A 26,042-nucleotide genomic window follows, 5' to 3' on the forward strand; every position below is an offset into this window, starting at 1 on the left:
CAGCCACATCTGGAGCAGCTGGTGAGTTAGAACTTTTCTGTTAGCAGCCAAGTGCTTTAACTGCTGCACCACCAGGGCTCCTTGTTAGTCTTAGAAGCAGTTATATTCCTAGTTATATCTAGAATACTTTTAATTATATTAGTTTTTTTTTCATTATGTCTTTAATCATTTAATTAAAATCCTACCTTAGTGCTCATGACACTTCAAAATCCCTAGGGAAGTTTACAGCTTTTAACCAAGTCTTCAGTGTCAGTGACATCCTAGAGATCAAGAATATTGATTCATTACTATTGATTCAGTTTTCATTCTAGGATACATGTTATACATGTATAGAAATAGAAAAGGTATCTTGTTCCAGTAGTCCTATCTAAACCAGAAAACCAAAACCATTGTCAATGAGTCAATTCCAACTCCTGGTGACCCCATGCGTGGCAGCGTAGAGCTGCTCTGAAGGGTTTTCAAAGTTGTGACCTTTCAGCAGCAGGTTGACAGGCATTTCTTCTGAGGTGCCTCTGTGCGGGTATGAACCACCAACCTTTCAGTTAATAGACAAGCACATAACAATTTGTGCCACCCAGGGACTCCTAGCTAGAGCTGCTATAATTAGCCCAGAAAATGTAAGACAGAAGCTACCAAGAAAGAAACTACCAAGAAATTGAAAGAGAGTCTGGAGTCAAGGAAAATCCAGACAAGTTTTCCTTTTCAAAGCAGGGACTGTATTTTTTCTTTTGGAAACTGTGTATGAGTGTATAAAACAGTAAGTTATACTTCAGAACCTGAAAGCTACTCTTAACATCATGTCTTTGACATCCTGTGTGACTTTGTCAACTTTTGTAACCCTTCACATTCTTCTATAGCAAAAGAATGACCCTTATTTATATCTTGCAGTCCCCTAATGAATGTTATGAGTTAATATTTATATAGAACTATTTAAGATGCTCTGTAAGATAAATAATGATAATAATGTCTTTTATGAAGGCAAAGGAAAAATTACATTTGTTTACGTCACAGCCTTTAATCATCCGTTGCATATTCATAATCTTGGAAAAGGTGAAAACCAGAAAACCTATCAACTCACAAATGAAATACTTAGTTCACTGTGCATTAGTCTCTTCACAAATCATTGACTATAATTAAAAAGAAAAGACAAAACTACTTGATGTTCTAGTCAAAACTGATTTCCTCTCTTGCAGATAGGCAGGTCAAGATGGGCTGACATTTAATATTTTCTGCTTATCTCAGTTTTATCTTTAATAAATCCAAGAATCTTAAAAAGTTGACATAGCTGGTTAAACAAATTAATAACAAGAGCTTTGAATTGATTACATAATCCTTTCCAAGGAAATTTTGGCACAAAGAAGAATAAATAATGAATGAAATAAGATTACGAAACCTTTAGAAAAATGATGCTCAACAGTGTATTGGTCAAGAAGTGTAATGAATTGTTCATGACTTAAAAAGGCAGACATTGGGGTACGGTTAGATTGTGGGGGTTCCATGATTTAATCATAAGAAATTACAGGTTTAGGGGTTAAAAAGCTTTACTGGAAAAAGTTGATTTCTCAGACTGTTGATTTAGGTATGTGAAAATGAAGGGTCCTGGGAGGGAGTTGTTATATGATAGCTAAGTAGGACCTAGAATACAGAATGTAAACATAGAGTTCAGTTGAAAGCAGAGATAAACAGAAGGGGTAGTAAGCACTCCAGAGTTTCCCAGTTTAAAAATAAGAAACCAACCAACCAAGAAAAAAAAAAAACAAAAAAACTCTTTTGACTTAACCACAGAGAAAGCAAAAAAGAAGAAAATAATGAAGGAACCTGTTCATTTAAGGCAAAGACCACAGAAACGAAAGGGGTGCCTTAATTAAAAAAATGAAAACAAAAACCACTGTCCTGGAGTTGATTCGGACTCATAGTGACCCAGTACCAAAAAAACCCCTTGCTGTCAAGTCAATTCCGACTCATAGCAACCCTATAGGACAGAGGAGAACTGACTCATAGAGTTTCCAAGGAGTACCTGGTGGATTTAAACTGCTGACCTTTTGGTTAGCAGCTGTGGCTCTTAACCACTATGCCACCAGGGTTTCCAATAGGACAGAGTAAAACAGCCTCATAGGGCTTCCAAGGCTGGAAGCCTTTATGGAAGCAGACTGCCACATCCTCTTCCCATGGAGCGGTTGATGGGTTCCAACTGTCCAACCTTTCTGTTAGCAGCTGAGCTGTTTAACCACTGCACCACCAGGGCTCATTGGTTTTAGTTCAAAACAAGGGAATTTGTTTTGGTTTTTACATGTCAGAAATTGAAGAGGAGGCTAAGCAAACAAGTTCATAAAACAGGGAACGAGTTTGAAGAGATTAACATGTGGTATCTACTTAACAGAAAAAGTTGCATTTTATAACTGAATGAACTAATTGGCGAAGGCCCTGGGGGTGCAGCGGTTAAGAGCTTGGCTGCTAACCGAAAGGGTCAGCAGTTTGAATGCATCAGCTGCTCCTTGGAAACCCTGTGGGGCAGTTCTACTCTGTCCTTTCAGGCCACTGTGAGTCGGAATTGACTTGACAGCAACAGGTTTGGGTTTTTTGTTTTGTTTTGGTAAATGAAGCCCTGTTGGTTCAACCATTAAGCGCTTGGCTGCTAACCGAAAGGTTGGCAGTTTGATCCCATCTACGTTCTGCTTGGAAGAAGGACTTGGCAATCTGCTTCCAGAAGGTTTGCAGCCTAGAAAACCCTATCATGTAGTTCTACTCTGTCACGTGGGGGCTGTGAGTCAAAAATCAATTCAGTTGTACCAAACAACAACAAATGGAGTAAGAGGCCCTGGGTGGTACAAAGGGTTAATGGCTCAGCTGCTGACCAAAAGGTTGGAGGTTCCAGTCTGCCCAGAGGCACCTTGAAGAAAGGCCTGGCTGTCTGCTCCCAAAAATCAGCCATTGAAAACCCTGTTGATCACAGCTGGCTCGATGGCAACTTTTTATTTTTTTAGTGGAAGGAAGCTCACAGAGGAATTAAGCACCAGTACCAGACTGACAGCTTTGTAAGAGATCTATTAATGATACAAACATGAACTTGCATGTGCTTGAGAGAAGTTTTTATTTAATACAACAAAGGAATCCATTCTGAACATACCTTGGAAACACAACAGTCTTTGAGAACTTGTTTTGTTGAGTTGAAATTGACTAGATAAACGTTTGAACTAATTCCCATTTGGAGGTTTGTTTATCCTGCATACCTGAAGCTAGAGCCAAGAATCCAAAAAATTTTTAAATGGTATTTAACGCTTCCAGGAATTGGGGCTTACCTATCTGTAAATAAGGAGCCATGGTGATGCAGTGGTTAAAGTGCTGGACTGTTAACCAAAAGGTCGGTGGTTCGAAACCATCAGTGGCTCCACAGGAGAAGGATGTGGCGGTCTGTCTCCTTAGAGATTTATAGCCTTGGAAACCCTAAGGAGTTACTGTGAGTCAGAATCAACTTGACAGCAGTGGGTTTGGTTTTTTTGGGGTTTACCTGTAGATAAACCCTTTTGGGCTGTATTGTGTTAACTAAAACTGCTCTGTTAAATGAGTATACAATGGCCCACTCGTTTAACTTAGAATGAGTAAGTTCCTTGATCCTCCTCTTTAGAGATATTCTAAGTATAGAAATAAAGTTTGATGGCTTGATTCATTTTACATGGCATCAGTTACTCTCTTAAAGTATAGCGTTTTTATGACAGTAGAACTTGTATTAAATTACTTAGAATCTTAATAAGCAAAGTCAGTTTTAGCTATCCCTAATTATAATCTTATTTTAACATGTTATCAGAGTTAAAAAGTCAGAATTTCTGTTTATGAGATCTTTGTAAGAGAAAAGATAATGTGTTAGAATTATATGCAGTAGAGGAGGAATCAATACCCCAGAAGCATCCCTCAAGCAACGAGGGCCTGGAATTGGTAGATCTATATCCCAGGTCACTCACATGAGGGGGAAATTCTGACATGGGCTTTTGGAGGGTCTAGCAGCAGGTTTGAGCCCCAGTTGCCAATGGCTGTAATCTACTCACAAATGCATGCTTTATTGGCTTGTTTCTCTCTGACCTGTCTCACTTCCTATACTCTTACGTGTGCTTCCTGGAATCACCTCCCAAATAAATTAACTGCATCCAAAAAATTTTGTAAGAAGTATGTGAACTTATGAGCAATTAATGTAACATTAATTTTTAAAATCTTAAAATACATTCTGATATAAAAACTCATTGCCTTTGAGTCGATTCTGAATCATAGCGACCCTATAGGACAGAGCTGAACTGCCCACAGAGTTTCCAAAGAGTGGCTGGTGGATTCAAACTGCCTCCCTTTTGGTTAGTTGTCGAGTTCTCAACCGCTGCGAAGTTTTTCCTAATAATCTAAACTTACATTGATCCACAAGGATTTAGATCGCGGATCCATCAGCTGTAAAACGTGGCCAGACCTGGCCTGCTGCCTATTTTTGTATGGCCTTCGAACTAAAATTAGTTTTTACACACACATTTGCAATCTATTTGATGATTAGGGAATGCTGACTTAGAACCTTAATTATAAACCCACCCAGTGCCGTGGAGTTGGGAAAATGTTATCCAAAAATAAAGAATTCCATTCTTCTTATTAGAAAGCTTGTTTTGAAAAATAAACGATATTCAGTCATTATCATTACATTTTGAATTTTGTTAATACATATTTTGTATAAACTTGTTTCTCTTACTGTATAACCAGTTGCTGTCAAATTGATTCTGACTCAAGGTGACCCCGTATGTGTCACAGTAGAACTGTACTGCATAGGGTTTCCAATGACCGATTTCTTCAGAGGGGCCTCTGGGGGTACTCGAACTTCCAACCTTTCAGTTAGCAACTGAGCTACAGAATATCCTCAGCTTTGCATCTTTGTGCACAAAGCCTAAAATATTTACTTTCCGGATCCTTATAGAAAGAGCTTGCTGACCACTGATTTGGAGTATTTTTCTCATTCATTCATTCTTTTATTCATGGGTATATCCATTCAGCAAATATTTTCTGAGCAACTCCCATGTGCCCAGCACTGTTCTAGGCCCTGGAGATACCTCAAGAAACAAGAATTAAAAAATTGCTGCCCCCATTGTTGTTGTTGTTGTTAGGTGCTGTCGAGTCGGTTCCAACTCATAGCGATCCTATACACAACACAACAAAACACTGCCTGGTCCTGAGCCATCCTTACATCATTCTTATGCTTGAGCTCATTGTTGCAGCCACTGTGTCCATCCACCTCATTGAGGGTCTTCCTCTTTTCCGCTGATCCTGTACTCTGCCAAGCATGATGTCCTTCTCCAGGGACCAATCCCTCCTGACAACATGTCCAAAGTATGTAAGACGCAGTCTTGCCATCCTTGCTTCTAAGGAGCATTCTGGTTGTACTTCTTCCAAGGCAGATTTGTTCATTCTTTTGGCAGTGCATGGTATATTCAATATTCTTCGCCAACATCACAATTCAAAGGCGTGAATTCTTCTTCGGGCTTCCTTATTCATTATCCAGCTTTCACATGCATATGTTGCAATTGAAAATACCATGGCTTGGGTCAGGTGCACCTTAGTCTTCAAGGTGACATCTTTGCTCTTCAACACTTTAAAGAGGTCCTTTACAGAAGATTTACCCAATGCAATGTGTCTTTTGATTTCTTGACTTCTGCTTCCATGGCTGTTGATTGTGGATCCAAGTAAAATGAAATCCTTGACAACTTCAATCTTTTCTCCGTTTATCATGATGATGCTCATTGGTCCAGTTGTGAGGAGTTTTGTTTTCTTTATGTTGAGGTGCAATCCGTACTGAAGGCTGTGGTCTTTGATCTTCATCAGTTAAGTGCTTCAAGCCTCTTCACTTTCAGCAAGCAAGGTTGTGTCATCCGCATAACACAGGTTGTTAATGAGTCTTCCTCCAATCCTGATGCTCCATTCTTCTTCGTAAAGTCCAGCTTCTCATATTATTTGCTCAGCATACAGATTGAATAGGTATGGTGAAAGAATACAACCCCTGACACACACCTTTCCTGACCTTAAACCAATCAGTAGCCCCTTATTCTGTCTGAACAACTGCCTCTTGATCTATGTAAAGTCCCCCCATGAGCACAATTAAGTGTTCTGGAATTCCCATTCTTTGCAATATTATCCATTATTTGTTATGATCTACACAGTCGAATGCCTTTGCGTAGTCAATAAAACACACGTAAACATCCTTCTGGTATTCTCTGCTTTCAGCCAGGATCCATCTGACATCACCAGTGATATCCCTGGTCCTAAGTCCTCTTCTGAAACCAGCCTGAATTTCTGGCAGTTCCTGTCGATATACTGCTGCAGCCGTTTTTGAATGATCTTCAGGAAAATTTTGCTTACGTGTGATATTCATGATATTGTTCTATAATTTCTGCATTCGGTTGGATCACCTTTCTTGGGAATAGGCATAAATATGGATCTCTTCCAGTCAGTTGGCCAGGAAGCTGTCTTCCATATTTCTCGGTATAGACGAGTGAGCACCTCCAGCACTGCATGTATTTGTTGAAACATCTCGATTGATATTTCATCAATTCCTGGAGCCTTGTCTTTCACCAATGCCTTCAGAGCAGCTTGGACTTCTTCCTTCAATACCGTCGGTTCCTGATCATATGCCACCTCTTGAAATGGTTGAACTTCGACTAATTCTTTTTGGTATAATGACCCTGTGTATTCCTTCCATCCTCTTTTGATGCTTCCTGCATCAGTTACTATTTTCCCCATAGAATCCTTCACTATTGCAACTCGAGGCTTGAATTTTTTCTTCAGTTCTTTTAGCTTGAGAAACCCCAAGCGTGTTCTTCCCTTTTGGTTTTCCATCTCCAGCTCTTTGCATATGTCATTATAATACTTTACCTTGTTTTCTCGAGCTGCCCTTTGAAATCTTCTGTTCAGTTCTTTTACTTCATCAATTCTTGCTTTTGCTTTACTTTCGAACGCAAGCTTCAGAGTTTCCTCTGACATCCATATTGATCTTTTCTTTCTTTCCTGTCTTTTCAATGACCTCTTGCTTTCTTCACGGATGATGCCCTTGATGTCATTCCACAACTCATCTGGTCTTCGGTCACTAGTGCTCAATGCATCAAATCTATTCTTGAGATGGTCTCTAAATTCAGGTGGGATATACTCAAGGTCATATTTTGGCTTTCATGGACTTGCTCTGATTTACTTCAGTTTTTGCCTGAACTTGCATATAAGCAATTGACGGTCTGTTCAACAGTCGGCCCCAGGCCTTGTTCTGACTGATGATATTGAACTTTTCCATCGTCTCTTTCCACAGATGTAGTCAGTTTGATTTCTGTGTGTTCCATCTGGTGAGGTCCATTTGTATAATCATCGTTTATGTTGCTGAAAGAAGATATTTGCAAAGAAGAAGTTGTTGGTCTTGCAAAATTCTGTCGTTCAATCTCTGGCGTTGTTTTTATCACCAAGGCCATATTTTCCAACTACTGATCCTTCTTGTTTCCAACTTTTGCGTTCCAATCGCCAGTAATTATCAATGCATCTTAGTTGCATGTTTGATCAATTTCAGACTGCAGCAGCTGATAAAAATCTTCTATTCATTTTTAGCCCTAGTGGTTGGTGCGTAAATTTGAATAATAATCGTATTAACTGGTCTTCCTTGTAGGCATATGGATATTATCCTATCACTGACAGCTTTGTACTTCAGGATAGATCTTGAAATGTCCTTTTTGATGATAAATGCAACACCATTCCTCTTGAAGTTGTCATTCCCAGCATAGTAGACTATATGACTGTCTGGTCACGTGTCAGTTTGTCGTACTGTGGGGGCTTACATGTTGCTGTGATACTGGAAGCTATGCCATCAGTATTCAGATACCAGCAGGGCCACACCTGGAGGACAGATTTCAGCTGAGCTTCCAGACTAAGACAGACCAGGAAGAAGGACCCGGCAGTCTACTTCTGAAAAGCATTAGCCAGTGAAAACCTTATGAATAGCAGTGGAACATTGTCTGATGTAGTGCTGGAAGATGAGCCCCCCAGGTTGGAAGGCACTCAAAAGATGACTGGGGAAGAGCTGCCTACTCAAAGTGGAGTCGACCTTAATGATGTGGATGGAATAAAGCTTTCGGGACCTTCATTTGCTGATGTGGCACGACTCAAAATGAGAAGAAACAGCTGCAAACATCCATTAATAATCTGAGCCTGGCTAGGAAAATTGGAAATCATCAAAAATGAAATGGAACGCATAAACATCGATATCCTAGACATTAGTGAGCTGAAATGGACTGGTATTGGCCATTTTGAATTGGACAATGCTGCCCCCATACAACTTATATTTAAATTACCTACATTATCTCACTATAGCTACCCTATATGAAGACTCCATTACTCCCATTCTGTAGACAAAGTGAGTTTCAGAATAAATTGTAGCTTGCATGTGGTCTCTTGGTCAGAATTGAGCCCAGTTATACTCGACTCTGCAGTTTGAGTTTCGAACCACTGGGCAATGCTGGCTTCATAGGTATGAGACTTCTCCAGTCTGACAGGGCTTGCCCTGCACTAGAAGGGACCCATGCTTGATTTAATGCTCTGCTGTTGTTGTCTGGAAATTCTTAGTAGTTTTGAACAAGGGTCTGCACATTTTCGTTTTGTACTGGGCCTATATGCAGCTGATCCTGCCACTAAACAAAGCTGCTTCTCTCTCAGACCACATTTCTACCAGGGTTGGTGTATGTCTGTTTGTTTTAAATACCACATGAATTTAATGATGAAAAAGTCTTGAAATCTGTTAAACACTTTAGAAACATGTTGTTAGATGCCTTTGAGTTGCCCCTGATCCATGGAGACCCCGTACACTACTGGATGAAACACTGCCAGGTCCTGTAACATCCCCATGATGGGTTGTGGATAAGACCATTGTGATCCATAGGGTTTTCACTGGTTGATTTTCTGAATTATGTCACTGGGCCTTTCATTGTAAACTGTCTTAGAAAATAAGCTGCTATTAATCAATTGTTTCATATTACATTCTGTCCTCCAAATGACTGGAAGTTACTTGAGGGGTAAGACTCTTTCCCATGGTTATTTTTCTGGAAATTCCCTCAGTGCCTGAAGCTCTTTTGAAAACACAGTAAGTAATAAATACACCCACTCCACACTGATCCACGTGGTTAAGTTACAAAGACCAGGCCGTTATGTGAAAAATTGGCGTTATGTGAAACTTTAGTAACCAAATGCTCTTCAGGCTCCAAGAGTCATTTCAGAGTTGGTCTGTGGGGCTGCTCCCTCCCCTGCAGCCACTGTCAGCAGCTCAAGCCAAGACTTTGGTGCTTCCAGTGGGACAGGCTGGTTGGCTTGTGCCATTGCAAATCACAGGCAGAGCTAATTGGGTTAGCATTTGCAGCCAGGAGGGTACCCACGGGAGTTCTTGCTCTCCACAGAAATGCCCACCCACCCGAGACCACTGACCCCAGTGCCCTAAAGCACAAAAACAGCGATTCTCAGGGTCTGCAGTGAAGTGACCACCACAAGTCCTGTCTGTGCCCCTTGCTGCCTTCTTGCAGACTCAAGCCCAAAACCTCAGCTCTGCCACCAGCTTTCAGGCCCAGCAGAGATCCTGAGAGGCCTGGAGTACTCTTTTAACTTTATTTACATCCAAGACTGGGAAGAGGGGTGTGATAGGAGGGATCAAGGAAAATGGGGCTCAGGAGTGGGTCACTCTCTCACTCAAAACACATGGGTCCTTACCTGGCTTTAAAAGTGATTTAAGTAGATTTTTTACTATTGTAAATGCAAAGTGTCGGATAAAGAGATAGTCAATAAATGAGGAGTAGGTGTATTCCTAAATAGAATCTGTTCCTTGCAAGCATTGGGTAAGCATTGATTCTGTCTTGTCTTAATTTTCGCTTCCATGAAGAACAGAATATTTACCATGGAAGGTTTCCTCTAATCTTCGTGCATTTGTACATTTTAAAACAGGGTGTTAGTCTTGAATTAAAATACCAGAATCGATCTGATATAAGGAAATCTTTGTCTGAAAGGCAATGAGTGCAACATTGTTGGCTTTGAAGGACACTCTGAGCTTACTGTACTTAAAAGACATATGTTTAATCTTCCTGTCTTCCAATTTTTTTTGCAGCCCAGTCATTGTTGGATAAGTGAAATGGTGAGACAGTTGACGTTCAGCTTGACTGAGCTTCTGAGCAAGTTTTCAAGTATTTCTGAAGGCTTGAGTAATTATTCCATCATAGACAAACTTGTGAAGATAGTGGATGATCTGGTGGAGTGCGTGGAGGACCACTCATCTACGGTAACCTCGTATTCATTGGGATTGTTTTCTACGTCTGTTCTCCAAAACCTATGCTACTTGTTGAGGAGGGGGCATGGGCCATTTTTATTTGAGTAATTTGGAATTTATAAATTCAAAAATCTTTTTAAGACGAGCACAGGAAATAAGTGTTTGTAGTTATACTTCAATGCAGAAATGAGCATTAAGACTTCAATGTTTTCACTTAATGTAAAGATGGAATTTCTTCACACTAAAATGTAAAAACAACCCCACCTTTATTTCATAAATGAAAGAAGTCCTCATAATTTTGCTGTTAGGTTGCAAATGTTCATCTGTGTTTAAATGGGAAATTGTCTGTGATGAACACTTACACTTGCCCTCTTAGTCATAGTGTAATTGCTCCATTGTTGTTGTGTGCCATCGAGTTGATTTTGACTCATAGCAACCCTACATGACAGAGTAGAACTGCCGCATAGGGTTTCCTAGACTGTAATCTGTAAGGAACCAGATCGCCAGGTCTTTTCTCCCACAGAGTGGAGGATGGACATGAACCTCCAACCTTTCAGTTAACAGCCAAGCTCTTAACTATTGCACCACCAGAGCTCTTTAACTACTCTATAGGTCACAACAAAGTAATGCATTTTTGGCACCTCCAAGTCATTTGATAATTCGTTGTCACCAAATTTGGGACACAGACATGGCAGCACTTTGTGTTCTAAGTATATGAAAGCAGTGTAACCCCAGAGATTAAGAGTTAGTGTCGGAGTTCTAATCCTGACAAATCAGTTATTAGCTTTGTGAACTTAATCCCTCTGTGCCTTACTTTCTTTATGTCTAAAATGAGAGCAATGACAGGTTCCATCCAATAGGTCGACATTAGCTGATCTGTGATGAGCGCTTTAGCATCATGCCTGGCAAAATAAATGCTGTTATACATTGTTATGATAATGCTTTATAGAAGTGTGTCTTTAACAGAATAGGGTTTGGGAGACCTGCTTTAGGTATAGAGTTCAGAAGGCCAAGGTTAAGCCTACAGGACTCTAGAAGTTTAAAGCCAAAGTTTTAAACATGAGTTTGTACCATAGCACCAGAATGCTCCCTCCCTTCTCACATCTATTTCCAGCTACTCTGAGACCTAACATATATCCCATTTTTGCTCTCCAATCTCCAACCTGCTATCTACTAGTAACCCAATCACTATTTTATTGTATCTATTTTGTCACTTTCTAATTTCTGAAATCAGAATGTATTTTATAATCAATGACACCTTAGAGTTAACATCTCTTTTTGTATCACATTAGTACAAATAGTGTGCTGATTACCAGGCTTTTCTTCTGAGGTGCCTCTAGGTGAACTTGAACCACCAACCTTTCAGTTAGCAGCCAAGTGCATTAACTGCTTGCACCACTCAGGGATTCTGTAATAATAGCTAATACTTGTGTAAAGCTTACTACGTATTATTCTAAGTGGTTTACATATGTAATTAAAAAAATAAAACAAAAGTCAGAAATACTATCTATAATCTCCTAGGTTCCAGCCAAAATGCCATTATTAGTAAACCCACGTTCTTAAGTATTTGGAATACTCTTCCCAGCATTGCCATTTAATGAACACCTAATCATATTTCAAGCCCCAACACAAATGTTATTTCCTTCATGATACCTTATCTGAAACGCCCAACTTTTTGCAACCTCTGCCTCTTATGAAGGACATAATATAGTCTACTACCTTGACCTCAGTTAAGTCTATAGACTATTTGAAAAATATAATGCTTTTTTTGTTTGTTTGTTTTTCTTTTTAGCATGTAATAAGAGGATCTAAGAACCCAGAACCCAGGCTATTTACTCCTGAAGAATTCTTTAGCATTTTCAATAGATCCATAGATGCCATTAAGGACTTTAGGGTGACATCAGAAACAAGTGATTGTGTGCTTTCTTCAACATTAAGTCCTGAGAAAGGTAAGACATATAAGCATGTCCGTTTTCAATGTAATTAAACCCAGGGCCGTCAAGTCGATTCTGACTCATAGCAGCTCTATAGGACAGAGTAGAACTGCCCCATAGAGTTTCCAAGGAGCGCCTGGAGGATTAGAACTGCCGACTTAAATCTTGTATGTGTAGGTGAGAATCTACCTCTGAATCAAATATTTGTGTAGTGATAAAAAGACACATACATGTGTCTAATATAAAAGGCATGCAAGAAAAGCTAATGGTTGTGGATTTGTTAGTTTTCAAGCCAAAGCAACATTTGTCATTTTCAAATTAAAGTATTGTGTGTCAAGCATTGTATGTAAGTAAAAAGTTTATAAGATAATCATTTATTTTTTCTTATTTGATATTTAGTTTCAAAAAAAAATTATAATTATATTATATTATTCCTCACCCTCATTTTCCTTAATGTTCCCTTCTCAAATCTCTTCCTTGTGGGTCTCACTCTGGGTCATGAATTCAGATTCTCACCAGTTACACTGTATTAAGACTCCTTTTTTCCCACTGGGTCACTATAAACCAAAGTCAATTTCCTTGTCTTTTCGGTGTTTTTAATGACAAATTACTAATGATTTGTCATTTTGCACACTTCTTAGCATAGGGATGCAATACATCTTTGTTCTGTAAGGTAACTGTGGTGAATTTCTTAATAAAATAAGATAGCAGGACCCAGTTTGAAATAAATAGGGTCTGAATAATCTGGATTTGGGAAGCAGACCTGGCAAGTACTCTGATATTATACTTCACCTTTTGGGGATTCTTCAATTTATGTAATTCGCTGTGCAGCACTGACACATTATTGCTTTCTATTTAGATTCCAGAGTCAGTGTCACAAAACCATTTATGTTACCCCCTGTTGCAGCCAGCTCCCTTAGGAATGACAGCAGTAGCAGTAATAGTAAGTACAAATACCTGATTTAATGCATGCATGGCTCCAATTAGCACCTATAGGAGTATTGCATGGGTTTTAAAGGACATTCTACAATTATTAATATTAATACTGTTCTGTTACTGTTCTTCGTGTCATGGCCCTCCTGAAAATTAAATATTAGGTCTGTAGGATTGGGTTTCCCTAGAGCTTGAGATAATGTTTAGAAAATTTGGTCAGTAAATTTTCTACTATTTTAAATCAGACACAAAATTCCTTTTAGAAATAAGATTTAGCTAGACTTCTTTAGATTTCAGATATATTTTGCATGAAATTTGCCTCACTAAAATGGAATTTTGAAATCAAAAATACAAATGCTGGTTGTGTATAATTCTTATAAGAACATTTTCAGTTTTGTGTAGATGAGTGTTTACTACTGTGTGTTTGGAAACTTTGATGAATTCTTTTTTTTTTAATTGTAAAATTACATGTTTAAGAGAATATGCTTTTTTCCCTGAGAATTCTGTCCTGTTTATCCAAGAACCCAGTTTCGTGGAAGACTGTGTCTTTCTTTCAAATCCAGACAAAGATCACTATAAAGGTCATTGGATTTACTAAATATTTCTGACCCTCGAGCTTCTTGGAAGCTTCAGGAGAAAAAAAAATTCGTCCTGTGCTCTTAGCTAAGAAAGTCATCCCTTAAGAATTAATAATGGAGCACTGTCATTTGTTCAGAGACATAGAAGACATACCTGTAAAAAGGAGTAAGTAATTTCATACAATTTAATGCAATAAAACAAAATTAAAAAAAAAAAAAAACACTGCTATTGAGTCCATTCTGATTCGTAGTGACCCTATAGGACAGTGCAGAACTGCCCCGTAGACTTTCCAAGGCTATAAATCTTTACTAAAACGGACTGCCACATATTTCTCCCACGGAGCAGCTGATGGGTTCAAATAACTGACTTCTCAGTTAGCAGGCAAGTGCTTTACCCATCAGGGCTCCTTATTTAACACAACACTTGTCTACAATTCTGAAATTAAAAAAAAAAAAAAGACTTGAAAGCCCAATTTGTTTTGTAATTTTTTTCCCCCAACCAAAATGTGACTTGAGATGAAGCCACCTATACTTCTTTTTTTTTTAAAGATCTATCTATATGGGACCAATGAAAACAGCAGCTTGAAAGATTAGATAGGAAATTTAGGGGGCAGTGAGTTTATGTTAATAAAGTGGGTGAGAATAGTTGTACATCTCAGAGAATATAATCAGTATCACTGAATTGTACGTGTAGAAATTGTCAAATTGGTGTATGTTCTGTGTATATTCTCAACAATAACAAAAATAAATTGTTCTTCCAAAAGTGAATATTTATACATTTCACGGTAGATGTATGAATGTGTTTGATTACAAAATGCTACGCGGACCTCACTGTGGGGTATTTATATAACATATAATATTTGTAGCATAGCATCTTCTAAAATCTAAAATTCTGAATCACATTACACCTCAGATCTTCAGAGTTTCGAAATGAGATTGGGGCCGTGTATGTATTTTAGTTAGTTAAAATCTTTCCTACTAACTCTGGATTTTATTAAGGAGCTCTGGTGTTTTCTCAAAAAACAAACTTTTGCCTTCTTAGATTCTCTGTAATTTATTTGTATTTCATTTATTTCTAATCTTATCTTTATTATTGCTTTACTTCTACTTTGGGTTTAGTTTGCTCAACCTGTTCTAGCTTTTTAAGATAGAAAATGAGATCATTGACTTTAAACCATCCTTTTTTTCTAATATTGGCACGTAAAGGTCTAAATTTCTTTTTATGGGCTGCTTTAGCTTCCTTCCACACATTTTGATACATTGTGTTTTCATTATCATTTTTTAAAAATATTTTTTAATTCCTCTTGTGATTTCTTCTTTGATTCACAGATGAGTTGTTTGATGTGTAAATATTTGGGACTTGCCTAGATTTCATAGTGTTGTTTCTAAATTAATTGTGTTTTCAGAGAATTTACTCTAATTATTTTAATATTTTGAAATTTATTGAGACTTACTTTATGTGTATTCCTCAGTTTTGGGTGTAGCATTTTCGGTTTTGGTCAAAATGGCTGATAGTGTTATTCAGATTTTGTATATCCTCATTAACATTTTTGTCTAATTTTTTTTATCAGTTACCAAGAAAGAAGTATTAACAATCTTTCCTTACAATTTTTTGTTAGTCTCATTCTCCTTTTGGTCCTGTCAATTTTTTGGTTTGAGTATTTTGAGGCTCTGTTATTAGGTGCTTAAACACTTACGATTTTTATATCTTCCCTGATTAATTGACCATTTTATGTTACTGAAATAGCCCTCAATAGTAATACTGTTTGTCTTGAAGTATATTTTGTCTGATATTTATAGTTTGTTTTGCTTAATATTTTCATAGGTTGTCTTTCTCCTTCCTTTTATTTTCAATCTATCTGTTCCTTTATTTCTAAAACACATGTCTTGTAGACAGTATATAGTTGGGGTTTGCTATTTTATCCAGTCTGTCTTTTGACTTTTAATTAGAGTGTTCATCTGTTTATTTCTAATACAACTATTGATATGGATTTAGGTCTCCCATTTTGTTATTTGTTTTCTATTTGTCCTATTTACTTTATGATCCTCTGTTCCTCCTTTCTAGTCATCTTTTGTATTAATGAAATAACTTGGGGGGTCCCACTGGAATTAGTTTCTTGGCATTTCAGTGACACTTCTTTGCATTATTTTGTGATTGCTTAAGGTCCCATCTCAACTTACAGCGTTCTAATTAGAGTTATTATTGCAGCACTTAAGAAAGCATATAAGAATATATAAGAACCTGGAAACAGGATAGTTCCACTCACCCACACCCATCTTCTGTGCTGTTTTTGACATATATCTACATAGATTATAAACAATCCAATACAATCTTAACATTTTTGCTTTACATCAACATATGTCTTTTAAAGAAAAGAGAAGAAAAAGTGTATGTGACAACCACTGATCTGTTCACTGTCTCTATAGTTTAGCCTTTTCCAGAATGTTATGTAGTTAGAATCGTACAGTATGTGTCCTTTTCAGACTGCTGAGGCTTGTTTTTTAAGTTTTCTTGGGGGAGGAGGGCAAAGTAGCCTTATTCCGAAAGCACAGAATTTCTGAGGTATCTCTTAAGGACCCAGAGCACCTCACTACTCTGGCTTATCAGAACTCTTTGTCTTCCACTCCTTTATGACTCCTAGGGTTTCCAGGTTTTGTGACCTCTCTCCCTGTGCACGTACAGCTTATTATTTGGCCAGTGACTTTCTGGTGCCCCTTCTCTGCATGTCTCCCCTCTCCCCACTAACACTTCATGACCCTTCCCACAAACTCCAGCCATGTCAGCAACCCTGAACTTCAGGCTCTGCCTCCTTATCTCAGTGAGACCACTGAGCCCTGCGGAGGCTCGCTCTTCCACACCTTGATCTGAAGTTGCCTCTCAGACAAAAAGCCAGGGTAGTCACGGGGTTCATCTTGTGTGTGCCCTGACTGTCAAGAATATAGTCCTGAGCTGCCTGTTGGCTAATGTCTGAAAATAGGTGCATCATATAATTTGTCCAATATTATTATGATTTAGTTTCGGAAGGCTTGTCTGTTACTTTGGGAAGGCTTGTCTCCTACTAGTTATTCCATTTTGCTTAGAAGTGAAAGTCTTCTACTGACTTTAAAAGAAACCAAAGGTAAAAAAACCTGTTCAATTCTATATCTGCCTCTGAGTCTGAGGTTATATTTTACATTGCAAGATGAATGGTCAACTTATTTTGTTTTTGTTTTTCTCCTTATTCATTTGTTTTCTTTAAAAATAAAAGATATGGACCTTGCATTGTCAGCATCTTTTGACCAGATGATGTCACTCAGATGAAAATGGCACTCGAATACCCATGCCTGAGACTAATTTTCATGGAAGACTAATTTCCGTGGAACTCACATTCTGATAAGTGAACCAAACCTGTTGCCGTCCAGTTGATTCTGGCTGATAGCGACCCTGTAGGACTGAGTAGAACTGCCGCATAGGGTTTCCAAGAAGCAGTTGGTGGATTTGAACTGCTGACTTTTTAGTTAGCAGCCAAGCGCTTAACTGGTGTGCCACCAGGGCTCCTTGATAAGAGAAACAGACGTAAATAAGATACACATAGTACAATGCATAGCAAGTATTATAATAATAGAAGTATGTAAACATTTTTAGTTGTAGCACAGAGGAGGTAGATACTATTTTTTGGAAGGACAGTCAGGTAAATATGAAGAAAGGTATAAAAACCCACTGCCGTCAAGTCGATTCCGACTCATAGCGACCCTATAAGACAGAGTAGAACTGCCCCATAGAGTTTCAAAGGAGCGCCTGGCGGATTTGAACTGCCCGCCTTTTGGCTAGTAGCCGTAGCACTTAACCACTACACCACCAGGGTTTCCGAAGAAAGGTATAAGACCCAAAAAACTTGGCCATGCCAGCCAGATGACCAGTACGTATAAAGGAATGTTCCAGAGGTGTGAGTGTCCTCTTCATGCTGTACAAGAGGGAGTCATGGGATAATATAAACACCTACAAGTTATCCAGAGGGCATTATGTTTTCTAAGTAATAGTAATATCTTTTGTGCCAAGCTAAAAGATGTTTTGAAGTTTGGAATCCTTGCAGACAGTCCTTAAATGATACAGAAAGTGGTCCCTTCTTTGCCATCGCTTACACATATTCTGGAAACACAACCTTGAATCAGACTGCTTGAACTAGCTGTGTGACCTTGCACAAGTTATTTAATCTCTCTGGACCCCCCAGTGAAGTGGGGGATCCAAGAAGGAGTACTAAGCTGCCAGCTTCCTAAGCGCTGAGAAATCCATGTTCATAGGGATGGTGCCCATAAGCACACGCACTTTAAAAAAAAGAGGTCAGTAAAATTATAGACAGCTTTGTGTGTTCTGTATTTGTACAGATATCAGATATTATTAGTCAAACCAAGCAAGTCAGTTCTCATGAATTTTCACCAGTGGACTGTTTTAGTAATAGTGAGATACAATTAATACAGTAATAACCTAGGGATTTGGTATTTCTCAAATCCTGTCCTAGATGAGTCTCGACCTTCTCCCCCGCCCCCAACTCCAAGGTCCCTGGGTCCCTGTGGGCCATCTTTGCACAAAAGCAAAGCTTTGTTACTGGCTTGGGCTTTGGCCCCAAACTTCTTTCATCTGGGCCTTGAGGCCTGCAATTCAAATCCTGTTTATCTCCAGTGGAATAGCAGAAGTATTGGAAATCATCCCCTGGAGGTGTAGGCAAGCCTTTTCTGACAGCTTTGATAGCTTTGTTTTTCTCTTTCCAAGAGGGACTGCACTATTCCTGTGGGGAGGGGGGAGCTGGGACTGGGGTGGGGGTAGGGGAGCCACCAAATGCCTACCTTTTATGGTCTTTGATTTAACAAGAGAAATAACAAAAGTCAGATAATGTTGGCCTCTATATGGAAACCCTGGTGGCATAGTGGTTAAGTGCTACAGCTGCTAACCAAAAGGCTGGCCGTTTGAATCCACCAGGTGCTCCTTGGAAATGCTATGGGGCAGTTCTGCTCTGTCCTATAGGGTTGCTATGAGTCGGAATTGACTCGACGGCAACGGGTTTGGTTTTTGGTTTTTATAGGCTTACTGCAGACTGTTAATGTACTCAGCTGTTAAATGGAGGGTTGGACGTTTGAGTTCACCCAGAGGAACCTCAGAAGAAAGGCCTGGCAGTCTACTGAAATATCAGCCACTGAAAATCTGTGCAGCACAGTTCTACCGTGATACACATGAGGTTGCCATGAGTCAGAATAGACTCAACAACAACTGGTTTTATAGGAAGTGAAACTCCATATCTGTGGGCCCTTTCCCCTTCCAGTCTTGACTATATACCTCTCCCTGCCACCTCTCCCGCAGGGTGGTTCCTGCTGCATATTAGTCAGATTCCTGGACTTTGTATCAGGCCGTGGTCCTGGGGTGGAACTTTAAGAGGGGTTGAAAACCATAGCACTCTGGGAGAGCTGTGTGAATTTTCCTTAGTTACCATCTCTTCTTCTGCATGCCTTTGTTTGGAGGGCCTCACTTAAGAGAAGTTCTTGTGTCTGAGAAAGGGTTTAGGTAGGGAATCACAGAACCTCTCTCTCTCTAGTAAGCTCCTTCTGCTTCTGCTACTGGGCGTGATATTTCCTGTGATTCGAGTTGTAAAATCAAGGCTTGGGTTTGGCCTTCAGGTGAAACAGGCAGAACAGGCTGTTTGGCAACCTTGAGCCCAGAGAATTTTAGCTGATCAAATATAGAAGTAAGATAACACCATCTTAGCTCACTGGAATTTCCCATTGGGTTTGAGGGAAAAATATCAATAGTTTCCTTTGTCCTCTCTGTACATTGCTTAAGGCCTCTCAAGGAGTTCACCTGGTCAAATCTATCATTTTTATACATCAGCATTTCCAGTAGATGGTGTGGGCCACAGTATGTCTGCCACCAAGGAGAATACAAACATGATAGCAGAATGCAAACACACACACCTAAAACATTTACAGATTGTGATATTAAAATTCCTAAAATGGTAGGAATTGTTCGTAACTGTGAAACCCTTTTCTCATAGAAAACACTTTTTTGAATGGTTTAGATGCCAGACTAGGGCATATATGTAATCAACCCTTGAACTAGATATATTTTTTATAATAATAGTACTGCACCTTCTCCTCACTCATCAATTATCTCATCATCTCACATTTCACATTTACAGTATTTAAAAGTCTACTATCCAACTATTTTATGCATTAACGACATACGTCTGGCGGAAACAAACAGTAACCAATGCCAAAGCGCAAAGCAAGAGTAACGTGGGATTTGAAGGTTAAGGTTGTGTGTCGGATTGGCTGGGTGTGATTCTCAGTGGTTTGGCAGTTACGTGATGATGTAATTTGACAGTTATATCATTTGGCAACTATGTGATGAGGTAGTCATCCTCCATTTTGTGACCTGATGCAGTCATCCTACATTTTCACATAACACTGATTTCGCATAATAATCTGGTCTTTGGAACCTAACCATGTCGATTAGTGAGGAGAGGGTATATTTCAATTATGTCAAATCCCTTTTTATAGCACAAGTTTATTTTAGTGAGAAAATTCATGTTGAGCTCTAACTTGTGATGTCTGGAACATATCTCCCGTGGGAGTGTAAAACGTGGGGCAAGTTAGAAGAAATATAAGTCTTAAGGAGGCAATTGGTGGTTATGATTAGTGGTACCTGTACAGAGACCCCCTTCCCTGCTCATCCCCCTTCACCTTAGAAACCCCATTCCTCACTGCTACCCTCCCAAAATATGCATGTGAATATACACGCAAACATCCTTTTATTAGAGCTTCAGACCTAGGTCACAGAAATTCTTTGAGATGCTTAGAATTAGGAAGTTTCCTGCTTACAGTTCACAAATGGTAGGGGAATGGGCAATTTCTGTTCTCACTACAATAGATAAGATCTGTTTCCTGCCTCAAATGAAAATCATGAGGTTATTTCCCCCCGTCAACATTTATTCACATACAGCCATCTATTTCTTCTATGTTCTGTAGATACGTTATAAATTAATTAGGCGATCATAGAACGACCTGGTAACCCACACATCATTTTATAATTTTTTTAATAGTCTGAAAGCTACATTGCAAAATTAGCCTAAAGCAATCACTTTACCTTGAATTAGTTTATGTTCGAATCATGTAATTATTGAAAGCTTATAATTTTTAAACACATTTTTGAAAGAAAATTGAAAATTTAACTCTTTCGCATCTGTGAGTATTCCCAAATAATTAAGTTGTTGCCTGTAAGGAGAAAGAAGAGTCTTTGAAAAAATTAAGTTTTATGTTGAGAGGAGAGACCTTTGTGGGAGATATCTTTTTGTTTACTTCTTTAATCATTCTGCTTCTCTTGGAGGCATGAGGGAGGATCAAGGAGGTTGTCCCAAGCCAACGTCATATGTCTTCTGTCTTACTTAGTTACTTACCGAGAGAAACTGTGGAGAGACACTGGTGCTTTCGCCATTCCAAACCCGACCAAGCCCATTGCTGTCGAGTTGATTCCAAATCATAGTGACCCTATAGGACAGAGAAGAATTGTCCCACAGGGTTTTCAGGACGCACCTGGTAGATTCGAACTGGTGACCTTTTGGTTAGCAGCTGAGCTTCTTAATCATTGTGCCACCAGGCTCCATTTAACCATTATTAAATGCCAAATAGTCTCAAGGTTTTCAACCTAAAAAGTCTGAAAAATCAAACTATTAGTATCTAGCATAGTGCCTGACATGACCTGGCATCCAAAAAATAAATATTGAAGATACAAATGAAGAAACAGCCATAATTCTAAATATGAGATACCTAAAAATATTATAACACAGTCGACATATAACATCTTAAAATCTGAGGCAGACCAAACATGGCTTAATACATACAGACCTTGATCCAGGTTGCAACATCGTCTTTAAAAAGTTTTGGACAAGGTCTCAAGAGTGGGAAGTGAAAAGACCCTAGAAGATAAAGCCATCAGAGATGGATTTCCTTGATAGTATAAATTATTGCCCCCCGTGAATATACGAAGTCTGTGTTCCGTATGGGTCAGTATTAGCCAAGTCTAATCTCTTCCTGTTTATGGGATTTCTTTCTTTTTAGCACTTATATACCTTTTGGAGAGCACAGGGACTTGTATTGCTTTCCCAAAGCAATATTTCCCAAAGCAATATTCGGCAGAAAAACCGACCTTTCAAATACTTTAAACGGAGATAGGTCAAGAATATTTTACAGAAACAGTTGGAAGCGACCACAGCATGAGAGCAAAACCTCTAGCCTGGATCTGCTGTATTCACGACTGTGCTCTTTAAATTATAGGGAAGGCTGAAAATTCCATTGGTGACTCCAGCCTACAATGGGCAGCCATGGCATTGCTAGCGTTCTTTTCTCTTGTAATTGGGTTTGCTTTTGGAGCCTTCTACTGGAAGGTAAGTGTTGCTATTCTTTCTTTCTTTTTGCCCTGATCAAAAACTTTCTGAACTATATACATTTATTGGTTCAAACAATGTTTACATAAATGATGAACAAACACAGCACCCTTTTCTGAGAAAGGATCCTGCCAAGAAACAGTGAGCCCTACCTTAATTTGTCACCTCAACAAAATTTACATCTCAGATGGATTTTTCCCCATTCCTCATCATGCTTTTGGAGCCAGCCTCGCTAGCTGAGAATGCACACTTAAGAAATGGGAACCCGGTTTTAATTGCCTCAACTGAATGGAAGAAAATGATATCATGTGCTTAAAACCAAATACAAATGCCATGTATTATCTGTTATTTTGGATGTTTAAGCCTGTCGAAAATTTTATAATGTGCTAAATCATTGTTACTCAGCTTTTCGAAGTATCTTTTGAATCTGATTACTATTCAAGTCCTGGCAGTTTCTTTATTACTTTTCTACCTCCAACATCCTAAAAATGTTGAGTCAATAGTACTGTCCATTTTGTCATAATTTTTTGAAATATATCTTGCATGCTGAAAAAAATTATGTCATTGTTCTTTTCCCAGAAGAAACAACCAAATCTTACAAGGGCAGTTGAAAATACACAGATCAATGAAGAGGATAATGAGATAAGGTATTTTGTTGTGTTAAATGTGTGCATTGGTAAGCTTGGCATAGCTATTTCACACACTGTGCACATGCACATAGCGTCTTTAAGAAGTTGCTCACTGTCCTGATGGCAGCTCTCAACCAGTGTCTCCCAACTCTCGTTCATGTTTCTAACCTTTCACTCCCTCAGTCCTATATCTGCATTTACCTGTGGGATACCTTCTCATATTTGTCTTCATGACCCTTCTTAGGGTATCAGAAGTGGTCATCTCTGCTTGCTTTATTTCAATAAGCAGCTGCCTCGCTCAGGCTCCTGGCCATGGATCTCTGAAGGCAGGTTTAATTATTCTCCTTTTCCACACCATTGCCAGAGACGTACTGATTTTTTTTTTTTTTTTTTCAGACTCTTTTCCCGAGCTTAGCTGTTTCTTTGGCAGTGGCCGTTATCTTCAGCCAACCTTTGTTACATTCTTCCTTAAACCATGGTTTATAATAACACTTCCTACTCAAGATACCTTCACTGATTTTTCTTTTGCTTTTTTAATATATCTTAACTTCATTCTGGCTTTCAGAGCCATTAATTTTTCTTAATATATTCAGTATTTTCTTAAAAACAAGAAAATTTTTAGGATGCCTTTCCATTTATGGTGGCGGACCCCAATCACTCTTTTACCTTATTCCATATTGCCCTGGCACCAATATTTTCGTTTACATTCAGTTATAATCTTTATTTGATGCGTTACTTTCTCTCATATCATGCCTGTGTGTATTATGCACACATGTTCGGTGCATGCAAGCATTTTTAGTATGGGCATGTGCATACACAGAGAATTTTTTAAACTCTTGTAGACTATGTTGAGTTAAGTACAGCCTTCCCCAGTGTATGATTTATGAAGTTAAGCTTCCCACTCAGTTTTGCAATCTTTTGCTACTGGATTTGCAGAAAACCCTGCCTTTTACAATGTCCAGATCATGGTGTACTTCGAAATCTCTATCCAAAAGCAAATAAACATTTTTCTTGTTTTTTAGTATGTTGCAAGAAAGAGAGAGAGAGTTTCAAGAAGTGTAATTGTGGCTTCTATCAACACTGTTACATTCGTACACTGGTAAGTTTATAGAATTCAGGCTGAAATGTTTAACAAGACCTATATAACATCCTGGATGCCAGGATTTAGAAACAAAATGTATTAGTAAGTCTTATATCAAGCAGCTGTCACTGTTTTCACCAAAGCTGTTACATAATTGTGCATATCAAATTCATAGTCTGTATCTCAAGCTTTGAACGGTCAGCAGTGTTTGTCCTGATTAATGGATTCATCCTGCATGGAAGATACACAAAAACAAAATAAAACAGTTTGGTGTTTATTTAAACCTGTTTTGAGACCAGAAAACGAATTAGACAAGAGAATAGAGCAAGTTAGGACTAAAATAAAATAGTAGAGGAAAAATGAATAAAACTAATTTCATTTGGGTGCTAACACCATAAGGTAATAGAAACGGTGTCTCATTTTTAGATGTTGAAACAAAAGAAAAACCAAAAATGTTTTTTCTGCCATGTTAAGGGAAAGGAGAAAAAGTCAAAATATCTTACGGTCAGAAGGGTGAAACTGTCTAGGTGAAGTGCCACCCGCCACTTGACTGATGTAACAATTATATCTCGGAACAGTCCAGAGTCTAGGGTGCACTGAATATGAACCAATGACAGATGCCTGTGGTGATTATGTTGGACCAGTGGAGGGAGAGGTTGTTGGAGAAAGGAGAGTAAGATGTGGCCAGAAGGGACTGATGTTCCGTCTCCTCTCCTGTCTACATTCTCTCCATCCAAGCTGCAGATACTGTGGGAGGAACACACAGTGTGGCACTAACCTAATCCAATTATTGATTCACACTGTCCTCACTTTCAGTTCTGCAAACTGGCTGTTAATTTTGTTACTACTCATGGAATCCCCAGCACACTTATCCACAGCAGCATCCAAATGTTCTCTCCTCTTGCTAAATCGACAAGTCTTCCCTGCCCTCCTTCATCAATTCTCGTAGATAATCACAGATGCGGTCGGTCTATGGTCAGCTCTGCCTTCTCCTTTCAGGTCACTGTCCTGTCAGGTTCCCTTCTACCTCAAATTCAGAGATTTAACTCTAGATCTGAGCTTTCCCCCAGGGAAGCTGTGTCTTAGCTCTTTGCTTCTCCAGGAACTCACTTTTATGGTTGTAGAACATCATTTCTCAACAACCCAGAATAATATGACATAATTACGGAGCTTAGTTTTCTAATACTTCACTCCTGTTATTCTAGACTTCATCATTTTTGTCATCAAGCATGCTCTTGATCAGCATGTCGAATGTATGAATAACACCCTCTCTTCTTTCTGCTCCCCATCCTAGCTTTTCTCAAGGCTCATTTTCCTGTCAATTAATGTGAATAAATAGACCCTTTGCTCTACCCTTTCTATTTTCTGAGTCAGTATTCCCCAAGCTGAAATCATTATTTTTCCTAGAAACCCATGTAATTGTTCTTCAGCCCCTGTATAAGCCGCCTTGTTTCTTCCATAACTGCCGTTTTGGTTCCCTTCAGCCAGACGTCCACAAATCACACATTAAATGGTGAATTGAGTCCTAAAGGCTCCAGTAGTGTCCTCTGTTGTTTGTTCTGGGCCTGCATTGCTGAGATCCTGTTTCGGGCATGGGCCTTTAATCCTGTGGTTTTCAATTGTGGCATTCATGCTGTGGCATTTGGAGAAGGGATTATGATGGGGAAAATCCAGGCCACTTGTTTAGGAGGAAAAAATGCAACATCTTCTAGCAACCATGGACAGGCAACTTATGCCTATGTCTACTAGTCAGATAACATCTGAGGACTGAAACTGGGTCTGTCTGATTCTTGCTATGTTCCCAGCACCTAACTTGATGCCTGAGCATTGCGGGCTCTCAATAAATGTTTATACTGAGTGAATGACTAAATGAATGAATGAACTCTTAATGACGAGACCTGCCCGTTGGGAGACTGTGGATGTGATGGACAGGTTATAGAGCACTGTCCAGAGAGAGGAGGCAGAGGGAGCCAGGCCTGAAACCACGTAGTAAGGAAAATGGCTTTTCTAAAACAGGGTTTGTTTTTATCTTATGTGTGTATGTGGTATGTGTGTGTTTAATTTGCTGACTTTGATCAGTAAGACGGCAAGGTGTACAAAGAAAGCAAAGAAGGAGAGAGTCACATGGGAAGGCTGCCTTTAATTTATTTTTCTTAACACACAAAACCTTCCTTATGTA

General features: G+C 39.0%; 1 protein-coding gene across 1 annotated transcript in view; it reads left to right on the forward strand.

Annotated features, from left to right (window-relative positions):
* The window catches only part of KITLG (KIT ligand), a 100,943-nt gene that overhangs the window by 65,577 nt on the left and 9,324 nt on the right, over window positions 1–26,042 (forward strand). The window contains exons 4-9 of the mRNA XM_010599198.3: window positions 10,139–10,309; window positions 12,090–12,246; window positions 13,091–13,174; window positions 22,044–22,153; window positions 22,733–22,800; window positions 23,805–23,881. Coding sequence (XP_010597500.1) covers window positions 10,139–10,309; window positions 12,090–12,246; window positions 13,091–13,174; window positions 22,044–22,153; window positions 22,733–22,800; window positions 23,805–23,844 — 630 coding nt within the window. The 3' untranslated portion in view covers window positions 23,845–23,881. The remainder of the gene's footprint in view (window positions 1–10,138; window positions 10,310–12,089; window positions 12,247–13,090; window positions 13,175–22,043; window positions 22,154–22,732; window positions 22,801–23,804; window positions 23,882–26,042) is intronic.

This window comes from Loxodonta africana, chromosome 4 (assembly GCF_030014295.1).
Source record: "Loxodonta africana isolate mLoxAfr1 chromosome 4, mLoxAfr1.hap2, whole genome shotgun sequence".
Classification (NCBI taxonomy): domain Eukaryota; kingdom Metazoa; phylum Chordata; class Mammalia; order Proboscidea; family Elephantidae; genus Loxodonta; species Loxodonta africana.